Source organism: Quercus lobata, chromosome 1, assembly GCF_001633185.2.
Source record: "Quercus lobata isolate SW786 chromosome 1, ValleyOak3.0 Primary Assembly, whole genome shotgun sequence".
Lineage (NCBI taxonomy): Eukaryota > Viridiplantae > Streptophyta > Magnoliopsida > Fagales > Fagaceae > Quercus > Quercus lobata.
The window spans coordinates 41,543,557-41,564,363 of NC_044904.1; the positions used below are offsets into that span (position 1 = coordinate 41,543,557).

A 20,807-nucleotide genomic window follows, 5' to 3' on the forward strand; every position below is an offset into this window, starting at 1 on the left:
CCCCCTAACTCTGAACTAAATGTTATTGTAAATTCTGATGCTAAGAGCATTCACATCAGCTCTTGCATAATTATGTATAAATGTGTAAAATACACATTTTGACCGTTTTTACACATTTTGAAGCAAAAAACACACTACATCAGTCCAGCTAAAATCATGCATAATCATCTAAAATTTTCAACGAGCTACAGTACCTGTGTAAATTTACATGGGTACTGTAGCATGTGTATTTAGTTTTTTATTAATTTCCGTTCGCACCAATTTTTCTCTCTCTTCTCCTTGCACAACGACCTCAACGGAAAAACAAACAAACCTAAACGGAAAAACAAACAAACCCAAACGAAAAAAAAAAAAAAAAAAAAAAAAGAGACAGATTGGTGCTAAAAAAAAAAACCCAAACGGAAAAACAAAAAAGAGACAGATCGGTGCTTAAACCAACACAGAGATATACTTGCTAAAAAAAAAAAAAAAAAAAAAAAACCAAACGGAAAAACAAACAAACCCAAACGGAAAAACAAAAAAGAGACAGATCGGTGCTTATCGGAACGATCGGAGCTCGTGGGTCTCGCTTGGTCGGAGCTCGTGGGTATGGGTCTTGATCGGAGCTTGGAGCTATGGATCGGTGCTGCTGTGGATCGATGCTTGTGATCGGAGCTGTGGATCGGTGATCGGAGCTGTGGATCGGTGATGTGGATCGGTGATCGGAGCTGTGGATCAATGCTTGTGATCGGAGCTGTGGATCGATGATCGGAGTTGTGATGATGTGGATTGGTTTGTGACCGAGAGGGAGAGAGATGAGACAAAGAGATAGACCGAGAGGGAGAGACCGGGTATGGAGAAAATATGAGGGATGGAGAGATAGAAGAGAGAGAGAGAAATCATAAAATATGAGGGATGGAGAGATAGAAGAGAGAGAGTGAAATCAGAAAATATGAGTGAGGGATGGAGAGATAGCGCGTATTAAAACAGGTGAGGTGAGAGAAATAATAAAATAATTAAGTAAATTGATTATTTAAATAAGAGGGGTGATAAAATAGATGAACTGATGTGGGTGTTTTGTAAAAGTGATAGTGTAAAATAGAAAAAGTAGGTTTTTGATGTAAAATAGATGAAATCTTTTAAACGAGCTGATGTGAATGCTCTAATGGTTTGTACTCCTTAAGCTGATAGCCAACACTTCACCTTTTGTGGCTAGTTAATATAACTATTTACTCCGTTGACCCAAAAAAAACACAAAAAAACAAAACAAAACAAACAAACGCAAAGCCAAACAGTACTTAAGTCTTAACCCGAGACTTTGATTATCTCGCGTTCGTCTTATACAGAAACAGATACCCAGAAAAAAAGCACTCTTTTAGACTTTAACAATCTCTACGATCAATCATAAACAGAAAAATCCTTCTTTCAATCATATATTTGGCAGAGGCTTATCCTTGCCTTCAATTCATCAATGTCACTCTTAAACCAGCTCTTCAGCAGAGGTGTTTTTGGCACAAAATGGTCAGTTAATATTCTTCTTCTTCTTTGCCTCTAAACCCCAATCCAGTCATCAATTTTTATCATTGTTTTTGTTTATCTTCTGTAATTTATGTATATTTAGTTGCTCCTTATGGTTTATCTTCTTGTAGCTTTTGTAATTTTGGTTGGTCAACTTGTACTGTACACCTTAGGCTTAAATTTATGCCAAATTGTATATTTAGCGAGCGTTTTTTTTTTTTTTGTTGTTGTTGTAATTTTCGTTTCTATGAGATACCCAATACCCATTAAAGGATTCTGGAATATGGGTTTGTTTCAGATAAATGTTTTAATTAGCAATAATTGAACTCCTTAGCAAAAAAAGAAAAAAGAAAAAAAAGAAATACTTGAACAATTTTGCCCCCACTTTTTCTATTAATTATCGCGATTTTTTGCTGCTGCAATGTGAGTTGTTTCTAGAAAAATGTTTTGATTCGTAGTGAATGCACCGATTTCATTGCTCCTTCTGAGTGTGAGATTTTCCAAAAATACCCAGTTGAAGTTGTACTCTCTTTTTGGATAAATCAGCTAAATTTTATTTGAGCACCTGAATATGTACGATCTTGCAGTCTCCAGCTGCAAAACAACAACAGTTAATAAATAAATCCAGAAAAACACCTATAACAAAAATACTCAACTAAGAATTTTATTTCCAAATAACATTAAATATTAAAAAATTTAGTTAGTTGACACGTTTCAAAACAATGTTGAAAACTAGCATCTCGAGTGTCTAAAACTCGAGTTCCAAGATAAAAATCGAGTTTTAAAGTCTCGATTTGTGGAAATCGAGTTTTTGAGACTCGAGTTTCACTTCTTCTTCCTTGCGTTCTTCGGAGTGTCAGATCGTTCTTCATTCTTCTTCTTCGTTCTTTGACGGCAGATCTGAAGACTGGATCGTGCCTCTTCAAATCGTCTCTTCGTTCTTCCTCTTCAGATCAGAGTCAAATCGTCTCTTCGTTCTTCAGATCAGATCGTGCCTCTTCAAATCATTCTTCCTCTGTTTTTCTTCAGATCTCCAAGTACAAAATCGAGTCGGTTTTGCTTCTTGGAACTCGAGTCTATAAGACTCAAGATCTATAGATTGAAATCGAGTCTATAAAACTCGAGATACTAGTTTCCAACATTCTTTCTAGTACATCATAACTTACGATATACTCCCTCCTCACTGTGCTATTCTGCACATTCCCTCTTCAACTAATGGAAATTAAAATGAAAGTCTAAAAATCATTATTTAAGAACTGAGAAAGATATTCCCCATTTAGAGTGTACAGATGAGTTTTTGAAGCCTCCTTTAGATTGGATTTATGGGCTGAATAATGGACTCCTTGGTCTTGACATTCCCAGCATGGATCCTGACCTTTTGCTGGATCCAAACATGGAACATGACTGCCTCCCAGCTTAGCGTGCATAACACTGCACTATGTTAATTGCACTTCAAATTATGCAAACCCCAGTTGATCACAACATCCCGAAAAAACTCAAGATTTCTAACAAGGCAACATCCCATCATCTCTCCCCATTTCCTTTTAGTAAGCGAGCATTCAAAAAAAAATTTGATCTCTACTCTCCAAGACTCTTCTACTGAAAATACAACCTATATCCCCATTGTAGCCTCATTGGAGCCTATCACGAGTAGAAGGCTTTTTTCTTTTTTTTTTGGTTGGTAATTTGATAGTTGGGAGAGGGGGGATTTGAATCCTAGATGTTTCATTTGGAAATACTAAGAGGTGCTGGCCAGTTGAGCTAGAAAGCCTATTTTTAAACACAAGTCATCCAATGAGAGCATACTTTGGTACAGTTAAAGGAAACAAGACCAGTTTTTGCCATGGAATTGCTGGCATATTCAATCTAACTTCATGCCAAGTCATAGTACAATTGAATTTACCTGAATTTGAGCACAGCCACAGGCTGATCCTTATAACCAATCTCAACCAAGTAGAGTCTACTTTAAATAGCTAGAAGCTCATCTAATCTTGCAGATTTCCATCTCCAATCACCACCACGCAGCACGCTGGCCAACTTTCATCCATACTACTTGCAGCATCATAAATGACTCTATAGCCATATTTTTCATATAAGATCCCAGCCTGGTGCTACCAATCATGCCAAAGGAAGATATAGGAACCATCTCCAGCAGCAAATTTTGAAATATCGCGTTGCCAAGCTCCTTGACTTTAATAGTTTTCTCAAACTGCAGGTACTGTCTTGGGAAGCTTTGACACACTCTTCCCCTTCAATATGTTGATATGAACACATGCCACCCAAATTCAACCTGCTTGAGCAAATAGGTTCCATATATGTTTCAAACAAGCCACCTTATTCCACTCCTCAATCCCCTTCAAGCCTATTTCACCCTCCTTGGGAACACAAATACTATCTCAAGCTACTGTCCGGCCATTGCTGCAGATGACAGTTTTTTTTTTTTTTTTTTTAAATTATTATTATTATTATTATTATTGTGGGAGGACTTTTGTCTTGGCCCCCAATCAGGTATTGTGTAGTAGTGGTACACTCATCCTTAGGCAAAAGGCTTATAAGGCATGAGTGAGAGGTGTCTCTTCCTGATGTGGGATTGAGCAAATTCGTGCGGATGAGACGTAGGTCGATCCTTGCCTAGCTCAAAGTGAACAATACCTGATTGGGGGCCGAGACGAAAGTCCCCCCACAATTATTATTATTATTATTATTATTATTATGTCCAGCAGTTTATTCTTGCTGTAATATTATCAATTTAAGGTATTGTAGTAGTGGTACACTCATCCTTAGGCCAAAGGCTTATAAGGCATGAGTGGGAGGCGTCTCTCCCCGATGTGGGATTGAGCAAATTCGTGCGGGTGGGACGTAAGTCAATCCTTACCCATTCCAAAGCGAACAATACCTGATTGGGGGTCGAGACGAAAGTCCTCCCACAATTATTATTATTATGTCCGGCAGTTTATTCTTGCTGTAATATTATCAATTTAAGGTATTCAATCTTGATAACTCAGCCTACCTTAGACTTAGGCATTCCCAAATATCTAACTTGGAGATTTCTTCTTTGATATGAAGAGAACTAAGAATCTGATGTTTAAGGCATTCCTAAATATTGACTGAATGCATTTTTTTCCCCTTTTTCTGTTTTTTTATATCAAAATTTTATGGGTTGTAATCTCTAATGTTGTAAGGGTACTTTGTAGCAAAACAAGCTTGAACTTGGCTATTTCGCGCATCAAACTGCTGCAAAACAAGCGAGACATGCAGCTCAAACATATGCGCAAGGAGATAGCCCAATTTTTGCAGGCTGGACAGGAAGCCATAGCTCGAATTCGGGTACCCCTTCACATATATATGATCACCAGATGCTGATTAATTGCAATCTGTTTTTGAGCCAGAATAGTTAAATTAATTTGAGTACAATTAATTTGGTTAGGTGGAGCATGTTATAAGGGAACAGAACATGTGGGCTGCATATGAGATATTAGAGCTTTTCTGTGAATTTGTCCTTGCACGTGTTCCTATTATTGAAAGCCAGAGGTAAAGCCATTAATCACAAGCAAATTTTTCATTCAAGATGAAATTTTAAAATAGTTTTGCTTCCTTGTAAATTAAAATGGTAAGAGTACTACAGCACTATATTATATGATACTCTTCCACAGGACAGTTGCAAATCCATGCTTGTAAAGAATTTAACTGACTAGCTAATCACTTTTACATTTGATGCATTTAGACTTCCATATGTATATTTGTGATTAGTTAGTCAGTTAAATTTCTTTACAAGCTTGGATTTTCATACAATAAATTAATATATGAGCTATATTTTTTTGTTCTGTGTAATTAAGCACACGCCTGTCTCCTGGCTGTGCAACCTCTGACCTGTTAAGCTAAGGTACACCTTTGTTGAAGATTTGCAAAAAGCTAAAACCAATGGAGTTCAACTGATTGTAAACGTAGTGGAAAGAAAAATTCAATTTCTAGATAATGTCATTGTGAATCTTTGTTAGACTTTTACCTAATCCGCTAAGGCAGCTCAAAAATATCCATGTTTTTTTTTGCTACATAAAGAGATAACCAAGTTGCTTGCATACAAATATGCAAATTCTATGCATCATTTACAAGTTAGAAATGACTAGTGTTATGAACGCATTGGCTAGCAGCCTTCTAGCCGGGAAGCACCCTTTTGTGTGACCAGTGACTATTAGTAGGGGTGGCAGTTTATGTTGGTGGGTCATGTTTGTGTCATGTCAAGGTAGGTATATTTGACTAACTGCATCAGCCAAACTATGACCCATTTAATAATCGTGTCAAAACCCCTCAGCCTTAACACAACCCATTTGTTAAGTGGGTTGGCATGACATGATATGCATAACACGCTTGATAAACAGTTCTTGTTGGGCTGACACAAACATGATTCATTTCAACCTACTTAAAATATTGATTGAAAGACAAATAATTCCATTCAAATTCAATTTCATAATAACATCAATTAAATGACTAATAGCATACAATCCAAAAGTTCTTATTTCTACCCAATATAGTTCCATCCAAATTTATAAATGCATAATCTATGAAAACTAAAATGAAATGAGAGTTTTTTCATTGTTTTGTGTAAAAGGGTTTGGGAATTTAGGGTTTCATGCCAATATAACCATTAAATTATTTTAAAAATACTCAATTTATATATATTTAAATTTCAAATTTATGTTGGATAAAAATGAAATTTACTTTTATGTGTTAAATGGGTCGACTTGTCTTGACACAAATAATGAAGCGGATGTATTGATTATGGGTTAAGCAAGTCAACATGAAATTGATCCATTTATTAGTTGGAACAATCTCATTTACACTAAACACTAACCAGCAAAAAATTGTGTCGTATTTGTGGGCCGTGTCAAACATGGCTACCCTTAACAGTTTGGTGCTAGGCACTCACCATGGTTTGTGTAGGTGGTGCTACCCAAGCCATTTTTAATACATTCAATCTGTGTATGGGGTTAGCCTGTGGAGGTATATTAGCAGTGATTGGGATAGTTTCAAACAGTTCTTTCGATTTGATGTTGGCAATGGAGTTAAAGTAAGATTCTGGCATGATTTGTGGCAGGGTGAGACTTCTTTTAAGGATAGATACCCTACTTTATACCAGATTGTGTTAAACGGTGATGCTATGATAGCTGATTATCTAGAGTTTGGGAATGGTCAGTTGCATTGGAATCTTTTATTTCATCAAGCATTACAAGATTGGGAATCAAAATGATGTTGCTTTTTTGTTGGAAGAACACTACAGTACAAACATTAGGAATGGAGGCATTGATAGTTTTATACTTTGGTGTGGAGCTCTTACCCTACACAGGGTTTTCAAGTACATGGTTTCTATAAGATTTTGAGAGGAGGGGCTGTAGCCTTTCCCTGGAAAAGTATTTGGAAAACTTGGGCCCCTTTGAGAGTTGCTTTCTTTACCTGGTATATGGCATTAGGAAGGGTCTTGACTGCAGAAAATTTATGGAGAAGGGGCCTTTTCATTACTGAATGGTGTTTTATGTGTAAGTGCCACGGGGAGGATGTTAACCTTCTTTTTCTTCATTGTGCTATTGCTAGGGAATTATGGTCGATGGTTTTCTCTTTGTCAGGTGTTTATTGGGTAATGCCAGCTTTGGTATTGGAGATGCTGGATTGTTGGAGGGGCGGAGAGCGGCTCCTTTGTGTCTCATGTGGCAAATTTGGTGGAATGCAATGCTTGCTGTTTTGATGACCTAGAAAATAGCACTGCAAAGTTGAAGTTTCTATTTCTGAGGACACTATAAGAGTAGACTTCTCCGCTTGTACCCTTCTCAGATGAGGGGTTGCTAGATTTATTGATTCTATGTACATTAGCTAGTTTTTCTTGTTTCTAGCTGATGCTCTTTATTTTCTTTTTTGCACTCTTTTCTATCATTTCAGTACACCCTGTTTACTGGAATTGCATTTTTTATTCAATGAATTTTATTTACCTACCAAAAAAAAAAAAAAAAAAAAAAAAAAAAAAAAGAGGGAATTGGCTTCTGTTTGTTAGAATTTTTCAACTTTCTGGATCTTGTGTTCTTGTGTACAAGTTTTTCTGTAAAAGATCTGGTTCACAGGAAGAGAGATTTCTTTTAGTTTGTAGTCAATTTTATGTGATTGTTGTTCAGATAATAATGCTATAAGGTTACCCGGATATCGTAAGGTCAAGAAACAGTATCTAACTATCTATATTAAATGAGTATGACTGAGCTAAACAATGTTAGATGGTTGTGGGAATATAATAAAACATTTAATTTCTGGAACCCTGGATTGCACTAATTGAGTTGAAGATGATGAATAATCATCTGAGTTGGCAATGTACAATGAAGGTTAATGGCTGCAAGAGTTTGGACTAAATTGATACAATTTGGAAGTCTTTCAAAGACTAGAGGAATGCCAGAGCCCAGAACAAAGTGGCTCATGCTTATAAGTGGTGAGAAAGACATGATTGCCTGATTTATATTTGAGTGAGTTTATGAATTCATAATATATTCAGGAACCAAAAAGATTTACGTTATAATTTTGTACTTTTGTGGAACATTCTTGTTAAATGTTCCTCAGTAGAGTTCTTGATATTTTCATATTGATCAGTTGCTGCTTCCAAGGGTATCAATTATGTCATAATGTATTGTGACACTATTCTAATTGAGCACTGTCCATTGGTGGAAGCAACCATGGGTGCATAAAAATGTTTCTGTAGTCCTTTCCTGATTGGTAAAACCATCTTTTAATTTCCATAATTCTGGCTAAGACGTTCTATTTCCTCATTAATATGCCAAGGTAGGCTGTTCTGAGCTGTTTCATCTATCTCAAGAAAAATTAGGGGACTTTGGTATATTGAGCATTTTCTTTGCTTTAACTAGGAGGCTTATTGAAACCTATGAAACCAATACCTGTCTTTCTTATACGATTTACGTGATTCAATTTTATAACCATCCTTTCATGTATAACAGGGAATGTCCATCAGAATTGCGAGAAGCTATTGCAAGCATAATATTTGCAGCTCCCAGATGCTCAGATTTGCCAGATTTGTTGCAGATAAAGAATTTGTTTACTGCAAAATATGGCAAGGAATTTGTCATGGCTGCATCAGAACTTCGTCCTGATTCTGGTGTCAACCGTACAGTTAAGTGGCTAGCACATTTTGAAGTGTGGTTTCTGCAGGAGCAGCTTTGAACTTGAATACATTGATATAACTCTTTTTATTTCTTTGTTAATGTTATTTTTGCAGATAATAGAAAAGCTTTCAGTTCTTGCTCCAGCTGCACAGATAAAGCTCAAGGTATTGAAAGACATTGCACAAGAGTACAATCTGGCATGGGATTCTTCAAGCACAGAAGCAGAATTCAGTAAAACACATGAAGATTTGCTGGTACCTTTGCCAATTTGTGCTTCAGTTTCTCTTCATATTTAGCTAGGCATAACTTAATCTTCAGACATTATTTGTTGGTTCATGACAAGACCCTCTTGAGATTATGCTTTTATCATCATCACAAGACATGGCCATTTAGACACCAAAAGCAGATTATATATATTTTATTTATCCAAAAAAAAAAAAAAAAAAAACTACATGATTTCTGAAAATTGGAACGATCTTTCATATTAGTGAATTCAGATCCTGTGTTTCCTGCCTCTAGAGAGTTTATGGGAAATGGCTTTGAATTTTAAGAAAACTGTGTAATGAACCCGCAGAGTTCTAAGGGAAATGAATGGGACAAATGAATGTTAATGAGTGAAAATTGACTTAATTTGAGATCATCACCCTCCAAGAATAAAGGGAAAGGGAGGAGAACTTTTGAGAGAAGTAAAGAAACTTGCATTGTTGATCATATAAATAGAGTTACGTGATTTAAAAGGTTTTATAGTAGTGCCTATTCATGAGACTTATCAAGAAAAGCTAAAGAATGCCTGACTAACATGTAAAACCAATATGTTACTTTCTAAGTATTTTGTAGTACGACCTTACTTGAACAGGATCTGTTCTATAGGATCGTACCTCTGTATCCTTGATCACAAAGGAGACAGGACCTAAACCCGGTGGATGAATCGTGGCTGTGCGATCAGAGCATGATTAACGGCCCTGATGCTTCTGGTTGAGGCATCAGTCTGTAGAGGATCGTTCTCAACTTGGGCTTGCCTCGGTTGGGATGGTCGCATGGCTGTCTGACGGGCTTCCAAAACAATTTTAGTTTTTTTTTTCCATTATGGAAATGCAATATACATCTTTGTGGAGAAGTTTGAGCATGGTTTAGCGGGCTGAAAGAGGTTATATAAAGGGGGTCAATTGACAGATACAAACGCTTCCAACTTGCTTTGGATTTAGCCTGATTAATATGCAAACCTGACATAGCCTTAGATGAAGATAATCCAACCCTTGTCTTGACTCCTGAGTCATGAATCTTGCTCCCCCCCACTCACCTCCTCCACCCCACCCTCTACCTCTCCCTCTCCCCCTCCCTCAACCATCACCTTCCTTCTTTCCTTTTTTGCCACCCTCACATCTTCCTTCTCCCTCCCACTTTTGCTTCCCTCCACAGTTTGGGTTTTTTCCATATCTTTATCCCACTCCTCCACCTTTGCCTTTGCCCTCCCCTTCCCCACCACCTCAGGGGCCTAACCAAGTTTTGCCTAAAAAGCCTACTCTTGTACCTTTTACCACACCAAGTTTTCCCACCATTGAAACCTCTCTTAACATCCCACCCAAACCTATATCCTCTGTTTCTGGAGGCAGCAAGAGCTCTTTTCATATTGATGCTAAACATTTTTCTTTTTCTTTTGATGGAGGGTGGTCTGATTCGTATTCTTTACTTGAGACACATAGGAATGTTAAGAGCTCGATTTGGGTTGGTCGTAAGGGCTTGGAGTGGATACTTACTTGTCTTGAGGATATACGAGATTGGGTGCCTGGCCATGGTTTACTTTGTAAGAGATTTAGGGAGAATGGGAAGTTATTAGAGTTTTGTGGGAAAGCTAACAAAGCTGGTCTGTTTGTTGTTATTACAGTTTATTTCGGAGGATCTAGGAGAGGTTGTATAATGATACCAGCAAGCTCTAATAGAGCTGGCTGGTCTTTGTTTCAGAAAGAGCTTAGGAATTTTTGCTCTGGTGCTGAACCGTTATCTCTGGCCAAAGGTTCTTTTAATAATGGTGGTGGGGGTGGTAAACTTGCTGGTGGTGACCAGAGTGGGAAGATTTTATCTAATTATGGAAATCAGCATAAGATCAGAAATTTTGAAAAAATTGAAACATTTTTGGGGCAGAACGTGATGCATGGAAAACGTATAGAAAATGTTTCAGTTATAAAAGGCAATGTTTCAGCTTTTTCTGGCAGACCCATGCGGGCTTTTCAATTTAAGATGACTCCTGCTACCTTGGCGTTGAAAGTGTGTAAGTCTGAGAATGGTAGACGTTCTGTGACTTGGCTGGGTGATAAGGTGCACAGCTGGCCCAAGGTGTTTAGTGATGGGCCAGAAGTAACAAAACAGCCAGGTGAGCCTGTTGTAGCCCAACCCAAGGTGCACAAGGCTTTTCAACTGAAGGGTAGTTTGGTCAAGCCCAGCCTTCTTCATGTGGAGTCTGATGCCCAGGCTTCGTGGGTAGCGGGCGAGAGCTCGAGCGGGAGAGGGGGTGGAGACCTAGAGCCACCGGTGTCAGCAACGGTGCCGGAACTGGATCGCGCCGCCTCTACCCTCACTGGCGACCCTGTGCATGTCGTCTCGGTGGTCTCATTGTCGACCAGAGCGACCGGTGCGCCGGAAAATGCCGAGACTAGGTTCATCGGCGAGGAGATCCAGTCTCCGATGGCTGGGGATTTCGTCGGAGGGAGGTTGTCGGGGCCGACGGGGTCTGGGAAGGAGTTTTTTTCGCCTCAATGGCATCAGGGATCAACCCAAAATCAGTTTTCTCCTCTGTTGGGCCTGGGTAGCAAGATGGACTTGTGTTTTGGGGAGTTAAAAAATTCTATGGAGATATCAGGGGAGAAGGGAGCAAAACTAGTTCAGGATGGGACTGAGCAGGTTCAAGATGGGTCTGAGTGCTTTATGCTTTAGTGGAAGCAAAGGGAAGTTAATCCTAGTGGCTCTTCTCAAGGGGAGGATGAGAGTGGCTTTTTGGAGTGTTCACCTATATCTAAATGGGATCCCATGGAACATAAGGAGTTAGAGGTGATCCAGGAAGTTGATGAGGAAGAGGTTCGGGGGTTAGAGGTAAAAAATTCGAAATGGGTATGCAGCCTGATGAAAAGTTTTTGTAGAATAGTGGGTTTTCCTATTGTAAAGCATGAAGATCAATGTCTGGCCTTGTTTCGTCTCCTTGAACAAGATTGTATTGATGTTGTAAATGTTAGGACTTCCAATGATATTGTGAGTTCAAGGCAGAAAGGGCTAAGGGAACTTGAAAGGTTTGTTTTCATCTGTCAACTATGACGGGGCAGCATCTAAGGGGAGGAACAGAGATTCCTTAGTAGGCACGGGGTTGAGTACATGTGTTAAATGAATTTACGGCTTTTATCTTGGAATGTTAGGGGATTAAACAATCCTCAGAAGCGGGAAGTTTGTAAAAATCTTCTTAAGGAGTGGAAGTGTGATATTGTTTGCTATCAAGAAACAAAGCTGGCTTCTATAAGCTCTTCTATTGTTCGAAGCCTTTGGGGTAGTCCGTTCCTAGACTGGGTTGCTCTAGATGCAGTCAACACTACAGGGGGGGTGTTACTGGTCTGGGATAAGAGAGTTTATGAAAAGGTTGATTGTGCTATTGGTCAGTTTTCTGTAAATGTTTTATTGAAGGGGGTTGTAGATGATTTTGTATGGGCTTGTTTAGGAGTGTATGGTCCTAATAATGATAGTCAGCGGGGTGCTCTGTGGGATGAGCTCTCTAGGATGCACTCTAGGTGGGATACGGCATGGTGTGTGATTGGGGATTTCAATATCATTCGATATCCGAGTGAGAGACTTGGCTGTGAGGCTTTTAGCCCGGCTATGTTTGCTTTTTCAGATTTCATTGAGGCTAACTATCTTGTGGACTTACCTCTTGAAGGGGCATTGTTTACTTGGTTTAGAGATTCAGGGATAGAATGTATGTCAAGAATCGATAGAACCTTGGCATCGGTGGATTGGGTAGATAATTTTGGGAATGTGTCTCAAAGGGTACTCCCTCGTGTTGTTTCTGACCATTGCCCCCTATTGGTGGTGGCTGGTAGTGTTAATAAAGGTCGTAGTGCCTTTAAGTTTGAGAATATGTGGTTGAAAGAAGAGGGTTTTGTAGAGAGGGTTCGGCAATGGTGGAATGGGTATTGCTTTGTGGATTCTCCAAGCTTTATTTTGGCTCGAAAATTAAAATCTCTAAAAGAAGATTTGAAAAGGTGGAATAAGGAGGAATTCGGGGATTTGGCCTTTAGGAAGAAATGTCTTTTATCTGAATTGTTGAGTTTGGATGCTAAGGAGGACTCGTTAGGCCTTTCTCAGGAGGATCAAACTAGGCGATGTCAGATTAAAAGTGAGGTTGCTCATCTTGCTTCTTTGGAGGAGATCTCTTGGAGACAGAAGTCCCGGATTTTATTTGTGAAGGAGGGGGACAATAATACTCGTTTTTTCCATCGGGTTGCTAACTCCCATAGAAGAACTAACCATATTCGAGGTATAAAGGTGGATGGTGTTCTTTATGAGGATGAGGAAGTGGTGCGGTCTAAGGTGGTTCAGTTTTATCAGAGTTTGTACTCTGAGTCAAATACTTGGCGCCCTTCTATGGACGGCTTAGAGTTTGCTTGCATTGAGGAGGATGAGAGGCTTATTCTAGAGAGGGATTTTTCTAAGGAGGAAGTAGTTAAGGTTCTTCAAGAGATGGAGGGCAATAAAGCCCCAGGTCCTGACGGTTTCACTATGGCATTTTTCCAAAAATGCTGGAACGTAGTGGAATCAGATGTTATGGTTTTTTTTGATCATTTTCATAGGAGCTCAGAGTTTGAACGGTCTCTGAATGCTTCTTTTCTTTCTTTGATTCCCAAAAAGAATAATGCTTTGAATATCAAAGATTTTCGGCCTATCAGCTTAGTGGGAAGTGTGTATAAGCTTTTGTCTAAAGTTCTGGCTAACAGATTGAGGCTGGTGTTGGATAAACTCATTTCGGAAGCGCAGAATTCTTTTGTTGGTGGCAGGCAGATTTTGGACTCAGTGCTTATTGCTAACGAATGTCTAGACAGTAGACTGAAGAGTCGTGCTCCAGGGGTGGTTTGTAAGTTAGATATTGAGAAAGCTTATGACCATGTGAATTGGGACTCCTTGTTTTATCTGTTAGAGAGGATGGGTTTCGGGGGTAGATGGAGGAGTTGGCTGAAGACTTGTATCACTACCGTTCGATTCTCAGTTTTGGTTAATGGATCTCCTACTGGTTTCTTTGGTAGCTCTAGAGGTCTAAGACAAGGTGACCCATTGTCTCCTCTCCTCTTTCTTTTGATCATGGAGGTTTTAAGTCGTATCCTGAAGAAAACTGAGGAAGGTGGTCTCATTCAGGGTTTTCATGTGGGTCCAAATAATCATACTGGTATTCGTATTTCTCACCTTCTATTTGCTGATGATACTATTCTTTTTTGCGATGCTTCAAGAGAGCAGATCTTTTCCATTAGGCTGGTTTTGACCTGTTTTCAAGCTTTTACTGGATTGAAGGTGAATGTGGGGAAAAGTGAGATTGTCCCTATTGGGGAGGTGAGCAACATCCAATCTTTGGCTACTATTCTTCAGTGCAGGGTGGGCAGTTTTCCTATGATTTACTTGGGTATGCCATTGGGTTCTTTGTATAAGACAGCTACTATCTGGAATCCGATTCTTGAGAGGTTGGAAAAGAAGCTTTCAGGCTGGAAGAGGCTTTACCTATCCAGCCATTGGGTTCTTTGTATAAGACAGCTGCTATCTGGAATCCGATTCTTGAGAGGTTGGAAAAGAAGCTTTCAGGCTGGAAGAGGCTTTACCTATCCAAGGGTGGTAGACTCACATTGTTGAAAAGTACCCTTTCAAGCCTTCCGACTTATTACCTTTCCCTTTTTACTATCCCTAAAGCTGTGGCGACTAGGTTGGAATGTATTCAGAGGAATTTTTTATGGGGTTCGTCAGTTGAGTGTTTCAAATATCCTTTGGTGGCTTGGGAAAAGGTATGCCTTCCGCGTGAGTTGGGTGGTCTGGGAATTCGGAATTTGGTGTATTTTAATCAGGCTCTATTAGGGAAATGGCTTTGGAGGTATGGCCATGAAATCTCTCATCTATGGCGAAGGGTCATAGCCATGAAATATGGGGAGGGGAAAGGGGGTTGGTGTTCTAGAGTTTGTAGAAGGGCTCATGGTTGTGGTTTATGGCGGAGTATTAGTGAAGGGTGGGAAAGTTTTGCTAAGCATTTGTCTTTTGTAGTGGGGGATGGTTCCCGTATTCTTTTTTGGCATGACAAATGGACTGGAGATGTCTCTCTTAAGATTCTCTATCCCCAGTTATATTTGTGTTCTGCTAATAAAGAAGCTTATGTTTCTGAAGTGTTAAGCCCTTTAGTGGGTGGTAACGACAGAGTGTGGAGTTTAAGCTTTTTTAGGGATTTCAATGATTGGGAGTTAGCGGCGTCTTATTCCCTTCTTCATTTCATCCCAACCCGGATCCCTAGGGGTAATGGGGGTGATAGGCTTCGTTGGGGGCTTAATGGAAATGGGAAGTTTGATACTCGGTCTTTCTATCATAAGATTCAAAATGCAACTCCTTCCATTTTCCCTTGGAAGGGCATTTGGAAAGTCAAGGTTCCTAAAAGGGTGGCATTTTTTATGTGGACAGCAGCTCATGGTCAGATCCTTACCTTGGATAACTTTATGCTTCGTGGTCGCCCTTTGGTGAATCGTTGTTGTATGTGCTGTTGTAATGAGGAATCTGTGAATCACCTGTTACTTTTCTGTCCGATAGCTCATTCTCTGTGGACTCATATGCTTCGGTTGTTTGGGATCGAGTGGGTCATGCCAGGTTCAGTAGCGGACTTATTATTTTGTTGGTACCATTGGCTTGGGAAGCATAGCTCCGATATTTGGAATCTAGTTCCAGGTTGTTTAATGTGGAATATTTGGACTGAACGGAATCGGCGTTCTTTTGAGAATAAGGGGAAAACTGTGGCTCAGTTAATAGATTTGTGCCAACGGACCCTCTTTGATTGGTCTCGGTGTTGGGGTTTTTCGGATTGTTTTACCCTTATGGAATTCCTTTCGTCTATTAGTTTTTCTTAGTTTTTCTTAGTGGCTGTTTGTCTTTTTGTTCACTACCGTGAACCCTTTGTATTTTAATGCTTTTCCCTTTTTAATAATATTTTCTTCTTACTTATCAAAAAAAAAAAAGTATTTTGTAGCTAATTATCTAGGCAAGTCTTGCTATTCTACTTTGATCATATCCATGGAATCACATGCATCCGTGTGTCATGTTAGTAGGTTGGACTAGGCTCAGGGGTTCCGTTCATTACATTACCCCTCATTTAAAGAACCTTGTCCTTAAGGTTGTATTGTTTTTGCCAAGTGTGGATGGTTATTCTGCATGCTTCTTCATCAGAGGCAATGTTCCAAATAGCCAATACCTTAGTGACATCTTGATCACCATGATCATGCACTTTTGTATGATAAGCACCCCCATGTACATAACGGTTCGTTCATTGAAGACTAGCCCTCCTTTGATGTCATCCCTAAGAAATTCGTTCCTTATGATCGTTTGGGATCTTGAGTAACTTCCATTGCTTACCATAACTTCTAACCGTGCATTGGATTCTTGAATCATTGTTGATTCCTTGAGTATGGCATTAAGACTTTTTGGAATTTGAGTTGTTAGCTCTGACAATTTGGTGGGTCTTGGATTTTCGACTTTTGATTCATTGTTGCATCCTTGAGTCTTGAGTGGGAGCCTCCATTGGTGCATCAAGGATTGGTGTTCGAAACCAATTTGTGATGTGATGGGGTGTTGTCAAGAGCAAAGAATTTGTAGACCTTGAGAAGCCACCAAAAAGGATCTCCACCTTTGAATTTTGGTAACTCCATGGAATTTTGATGAAGTGCGGCAGATGCGGTTATCTTGAATCATCAACTCTGATATCACTTGTAATGAACCCACTGAGTTCTAAGGGAATTGAAGTGGAATGAATGGGAGAATGAATGATAATGAGTGAATATTGACTTAATTTGAGGTTGTCACCTCTAAAAATAAAGGAAAAAAAGGAGAAGAGAACTTTAGAGAGGAAGTATTTGAAAAAGTTATGAATGACAATCCTGTAAAACCAGTATGTAACTAAGTATTTTGTAACTAGTTATCTAGGCAAGTCTTGCTCTTCTATTTGGATCATATCCACAAATTCACATGCACCCACGTGTGTCATGCTAGTAGGTTGGACTAGGCTTGGCTGGGGTTCATAAGAACTTGCTTCTAGAACTGGAAGCAATACGTCCGTTATAGAAAAGTAAATCTGACTTTTAATCAAACATTCTCCAAAGTGCTGTGTCAAGTTGATGTCTATATAACAATTTTGAATGGACTCTCATTTAATTAGGATTTTTTCTCCCACATATCCAAGTGCTGTGTTTTCTGGACATTTCCGGTGCCAATTCTTTCCTGCTCCATAAGTTTTAGCTATTCTGGCAGCTTAGGGATGATACCATAAAAAGCATAGGTCTAGCTCAGATAGTCTATTCAGTTAAACTCGACAAAGCCTTGAACCTTGGCTACAGGAAAGTCATTTCATCATGCAGCCTTGTCTAAATCCTCATTACTTTGGGTTGTGTCAATGAAATTATCACCATCAAGGATGATACCAGATGATTTGATTTTTAATTTCCCTCTGATATTCCAAATAAACTTTCCATTATCCAAAATCACAGGTGTGGATTCAGACTTTCTATTGGTTGTAACTTTTTGCCACAGCATATGTAAATAGTTATTTTATCCATATTAGTGAGGGAAAATGATTTTTGTTTTTAACATGCATGTTATAAATATAGAGCATCTTTAGGCTAAGTTTGGTTGGAGTCTTGGAGATGGAAAAGTAGGGGTAGAAAAGATTTAGTTTTCCCTCATGTGTTTGGTTGGGAGAATGGAAAAGTGGAGATATGAAAATCTCCTGTGTTTGGTTGAGAAGAAATTGAGATGATGGAAAATGTAATTTGTATAAATTCACTCTAATACCGCAATTATGTAAAAACTATTTTTTAATAGTTTATATGAAGTAATTTAAAAAAAAAAATTTATGAACTTACAAACTAACACAACTACTAAAACATCCAGCCAAAAAAAAAAGAAAAAAGTACACAGTAAGATGGAATGGGGGTTGACAAGTCATTTTCATTTCCCATCTAATTCTCTCCAAGTTGGGGAGATTGATTTTTGGTGGGATTGGGGAGAAAACACCCGAGCCCCATCAAAATCATCTCCCTTTTTGCCTCTCAACCAAACATCCAAAACTACCATTTGCCCCCCTATTTTCCTCTCCCCCTTTTTCATCCTCCCTGACCAAATAGACACTTAAGAGAGAAACTCTTTAGTAGTAGGTAAAAAAGTAATGTCAATGTGGACCTAGATGAAAATATCAGTAGATATCCAAAATTTTGTCCTTTTTTTTTTGGTATAGCATCGCTCACTTTGGTTAGGTGCGAAGTTGTTATTGGTATTCATGAAATATGAGCCAAGCCAAATCTTATCTTAGATGCCATTGATGACCAAATTATTACATGGCTTGCTAGGTTTGTTAGCATTTAAAATCTTCAAGCAATATGAGCTAGGGTGCTTTGAGCCTCTACATGATTGATTTTGAGATGAATGCCCTAAGCTTAGTTTGGAGCATATTAACTTTGAAGTTGATGATTTAAGCTATGGTTGAGCAAATTATTACATGTCTTGCTAGCTTTGTTAGCATTTAAAATCTTCAAGCAACATGAGCTAGGGTGCTTTGAGCCTGTTCAAGATTGTTTTTGAGATGAAGCCCTAAGCTTAATCTGGAGCATATTAACTTTGAAGTTAAGCTTGCACTACCAATTCCACTACCCTCATGGCTTGGACCTCCCTCTGCAGAACTCCCTTACCAATTACTATGCGATGAATAAATTATAAATTCTACCATAAACCTCATCGATTACTTTGAGATGAAATAGTTTTGGTTATTGTCTAAGTCATTGAAAAATTATTTCTCTCTTTCTATCTCTTTGCTTGACTGGGCGCACAAACTGTAAACTTCGTTGTCATTTAGCATGTTAAGTAGTAACACCCATTTCATTGCTCACCATGGATTTAATGACTTACATGTGAATTGCTTGAGGGTATTGACTTTGTTATAATAATGGTTAAGTGACTAAATTCACCATTTCCTCTAAAACTTGTGCTTTTGAGATTAGTGGTAGTTTAATATGATATCAGATTGGTGGTCCTAAGTTCAAACCCTACCTACACTTTACCTCTCATTTAAAAGTTCAAAATTCCATTTGTTGACTCCACTTATTAAAGGGTGTCTACGCCACACGTGAAGAGGAGTGTTTGAAAAATGGTTACGTGATTAAATTCACCATTTCATAAGCTTAAACTTGGGAGAGTAGTGGTTAGTTCAACAAAATTAAGTGATAGACGACTTTAAATATTTTAACAATCATTTTATTCGGACCACTAGTAATCTATTTGTAGCCTTTTGAAAGTTTTGATTAATTTAGTTTACGGTTAAATTAGTTTTGACCTCCTGATCTTTATTTGTAGGCTGGATCAAAGCAAATACCTGTTGGAGCAGCACTTTCTCAAGCTCCCAACAAACAAGGTTCTTTTATGTCTTCTCCTTCCAATGGGACACATTCTATCAAGCATATGGAAAGTAAACAAGAATCTCAGCACCTTCATGCTCCTAGCGCTTCAAGCAATGCTACTTTCTTGGGTACTAATGAAATTGAACCATCAATAAAAAATTATGATGTGGGACCAATTAGTGATGCCAAAAGGGAGTCAAGACCACAATCAACTGATATCTTGGAGAAAGCTCGAGCTGCCATTGCATCTGCTGAGCATGCATCTGCGGCTGCCCGTGCAGCTGCCGCGCTGGTGAATGTTGAATTTAGATCATTGAAGGTAGAAGAGGGAAAGTCTTCATAGTGCTGAACCTGTTTGGCTTCGTGTGCATTCTTGTGATTTCACAGAAGCAGTCTTTCTAAAATCCATGGAAGCAAAGAGGCTGGGTAAGAGAGAGAGAGAGAGAGTGATTTCACTAAAGGTAATGCACTTCCCAATCTTTTGTTGAGGACAACACACTGTATTAATGTATATGTTACCTTGTATAATTGTGATGGCTAAAAATTGAAACTCAGCTGTGACTTAACTGAATAAGAAATTCAGCTCTGATATTTACTGTATATGTTACCTTGTATAATTGTGATGGCTAAAAATTGAAACTCAGCTGTGACTTAACTAAATAAGAAATTCAGCTCTGATATTTTTACAGTAAATAATATTGATAGAATTTTATTTATTTTTCATATTGAATTGGGAAAGCACATGCAATAGCTTCCCAAGTTCTGTATATGTGCTGTTAAGGCCAATTCTGCCTGTCATATGGTGTCTGTATGTGGAGTCACCATAAAAGAATGATATAGAAGTTACAGAATTTCATTGGTTTGCTTTGGGATAATTTAAATGTTTCCAAATGCTTGGTTCAAAAGGCTTATTTCCGGTTGTCTGGAGTACTTGGCTGGCCATGCATTGACATGGTTGCTGTTGCTTCTCATTGAAGGCAACTCAAAAACTTGCTTTGATTGTCTGGTTCCCAACGGGCACCAAAGCTGATTGGGCTATCCAAACTATAATTAGTAATTTCCTAGAGCTTAGTTCCAAATTATAGTTTCTGCTGGGTTCACAGAGCAAGTAATTCTGCTACTCATGCTTCCACAAAACTGGCAGTTATTGTTAGGAGTTCCTTTTGTTGAAATAAGCTCAATATTCCTAGTTTCCTACTGTCATCTCAGATGCGTGTAGGTTTGATTGTTCATGTACTGGCTTTCTGTTTCCTGTTTGACTCAGTTTATCAAAAAAACACTCTCAACTGTCTTATATGAAGCATTTCACGTCCTATAACTTATTCTACATGGTAAAATAGTAAAAATATGAAATATGTGACATCTTATAGTTCCCACATTATGTCTGCCAGTCCAAGAACTTGTTTCATTATTAGGGGTGGTAAAGTAAGCCCAAACCCATTTGCCCACCCAAACCCGCCACTCTAATTAAACTCAAACGCACCCAATTATTAGTTGAGTTAAA

The 20,807-nt window shown here is 38.7% G+C and overlaps 1 protein-coding gene and 1 non-coding gene across 2 annotated transcripts; both read left to right on the forward strand.

Annotated features, from left to right (window-relative positions):
- Positions 1 to 1,252: 1,252 nt before the first annotated feature.
- LOC115990398 (IST1 homolog) lies at positions 1,253 to 20,178 on the forward strand. Its single transcript, XM_031114235.1, has 6 exons — positions 1,253 to 1,500; positions 4,692 to 4,824; positions 4,925 to 5,028; positions 8,484 to 8,655; positions 8,762 to 8,902; positions 19,260 to 20,178. Exons 1-6 carry the CDS (start codon positions 1,451 to 1,453, stop codon positions 19,644 to 19,646), a joined length of 987 nt encoding a protein of 328 aa, XP_030970095.1. The 5' UTR covers positions 1,253 to 1,450; the 3' UTR covers positions 19,647 to 20,178.
- On the forward strand, positions 9,487 to 9,703 carry LOC115956282. The gene has a single exon (XR_004084290.1). It is a non-coding gene; the product is annotated as a small nucleolar RNA U3 (small nucleolar RNA).
- Positions 20,179 to 20,807: the final 629 nt, after the last annotated feature.

What these genes read in the sequence shown, in the direction of transcription:
- LOC115990398 (XM_031114235.1), top strand. Translation starts at nt 1,451, where the DNA reads ATGTCACTCTTAAACCAGCTCTTCAGCAGAGGTGTTTTTGGCACAAAA. An exon ending in GGTGTTTTTGGCACAAAATG is followed by an intron (nt 1,501 to 4,691) that starts GTCAGTTAATAT and finishes GGTACTTTGTAG; the next exon opens with CAAAACAAGCTTGAACTTGG. An exon ending in CCTATTATTGAAAGCCAGAG is followed by an intron (nt 5,029 to 8,483) that starts GTAAAGCCATTA and finishes CATGTATAACAG; the next exon opens with GGAATGTCCATCAGAATTGC.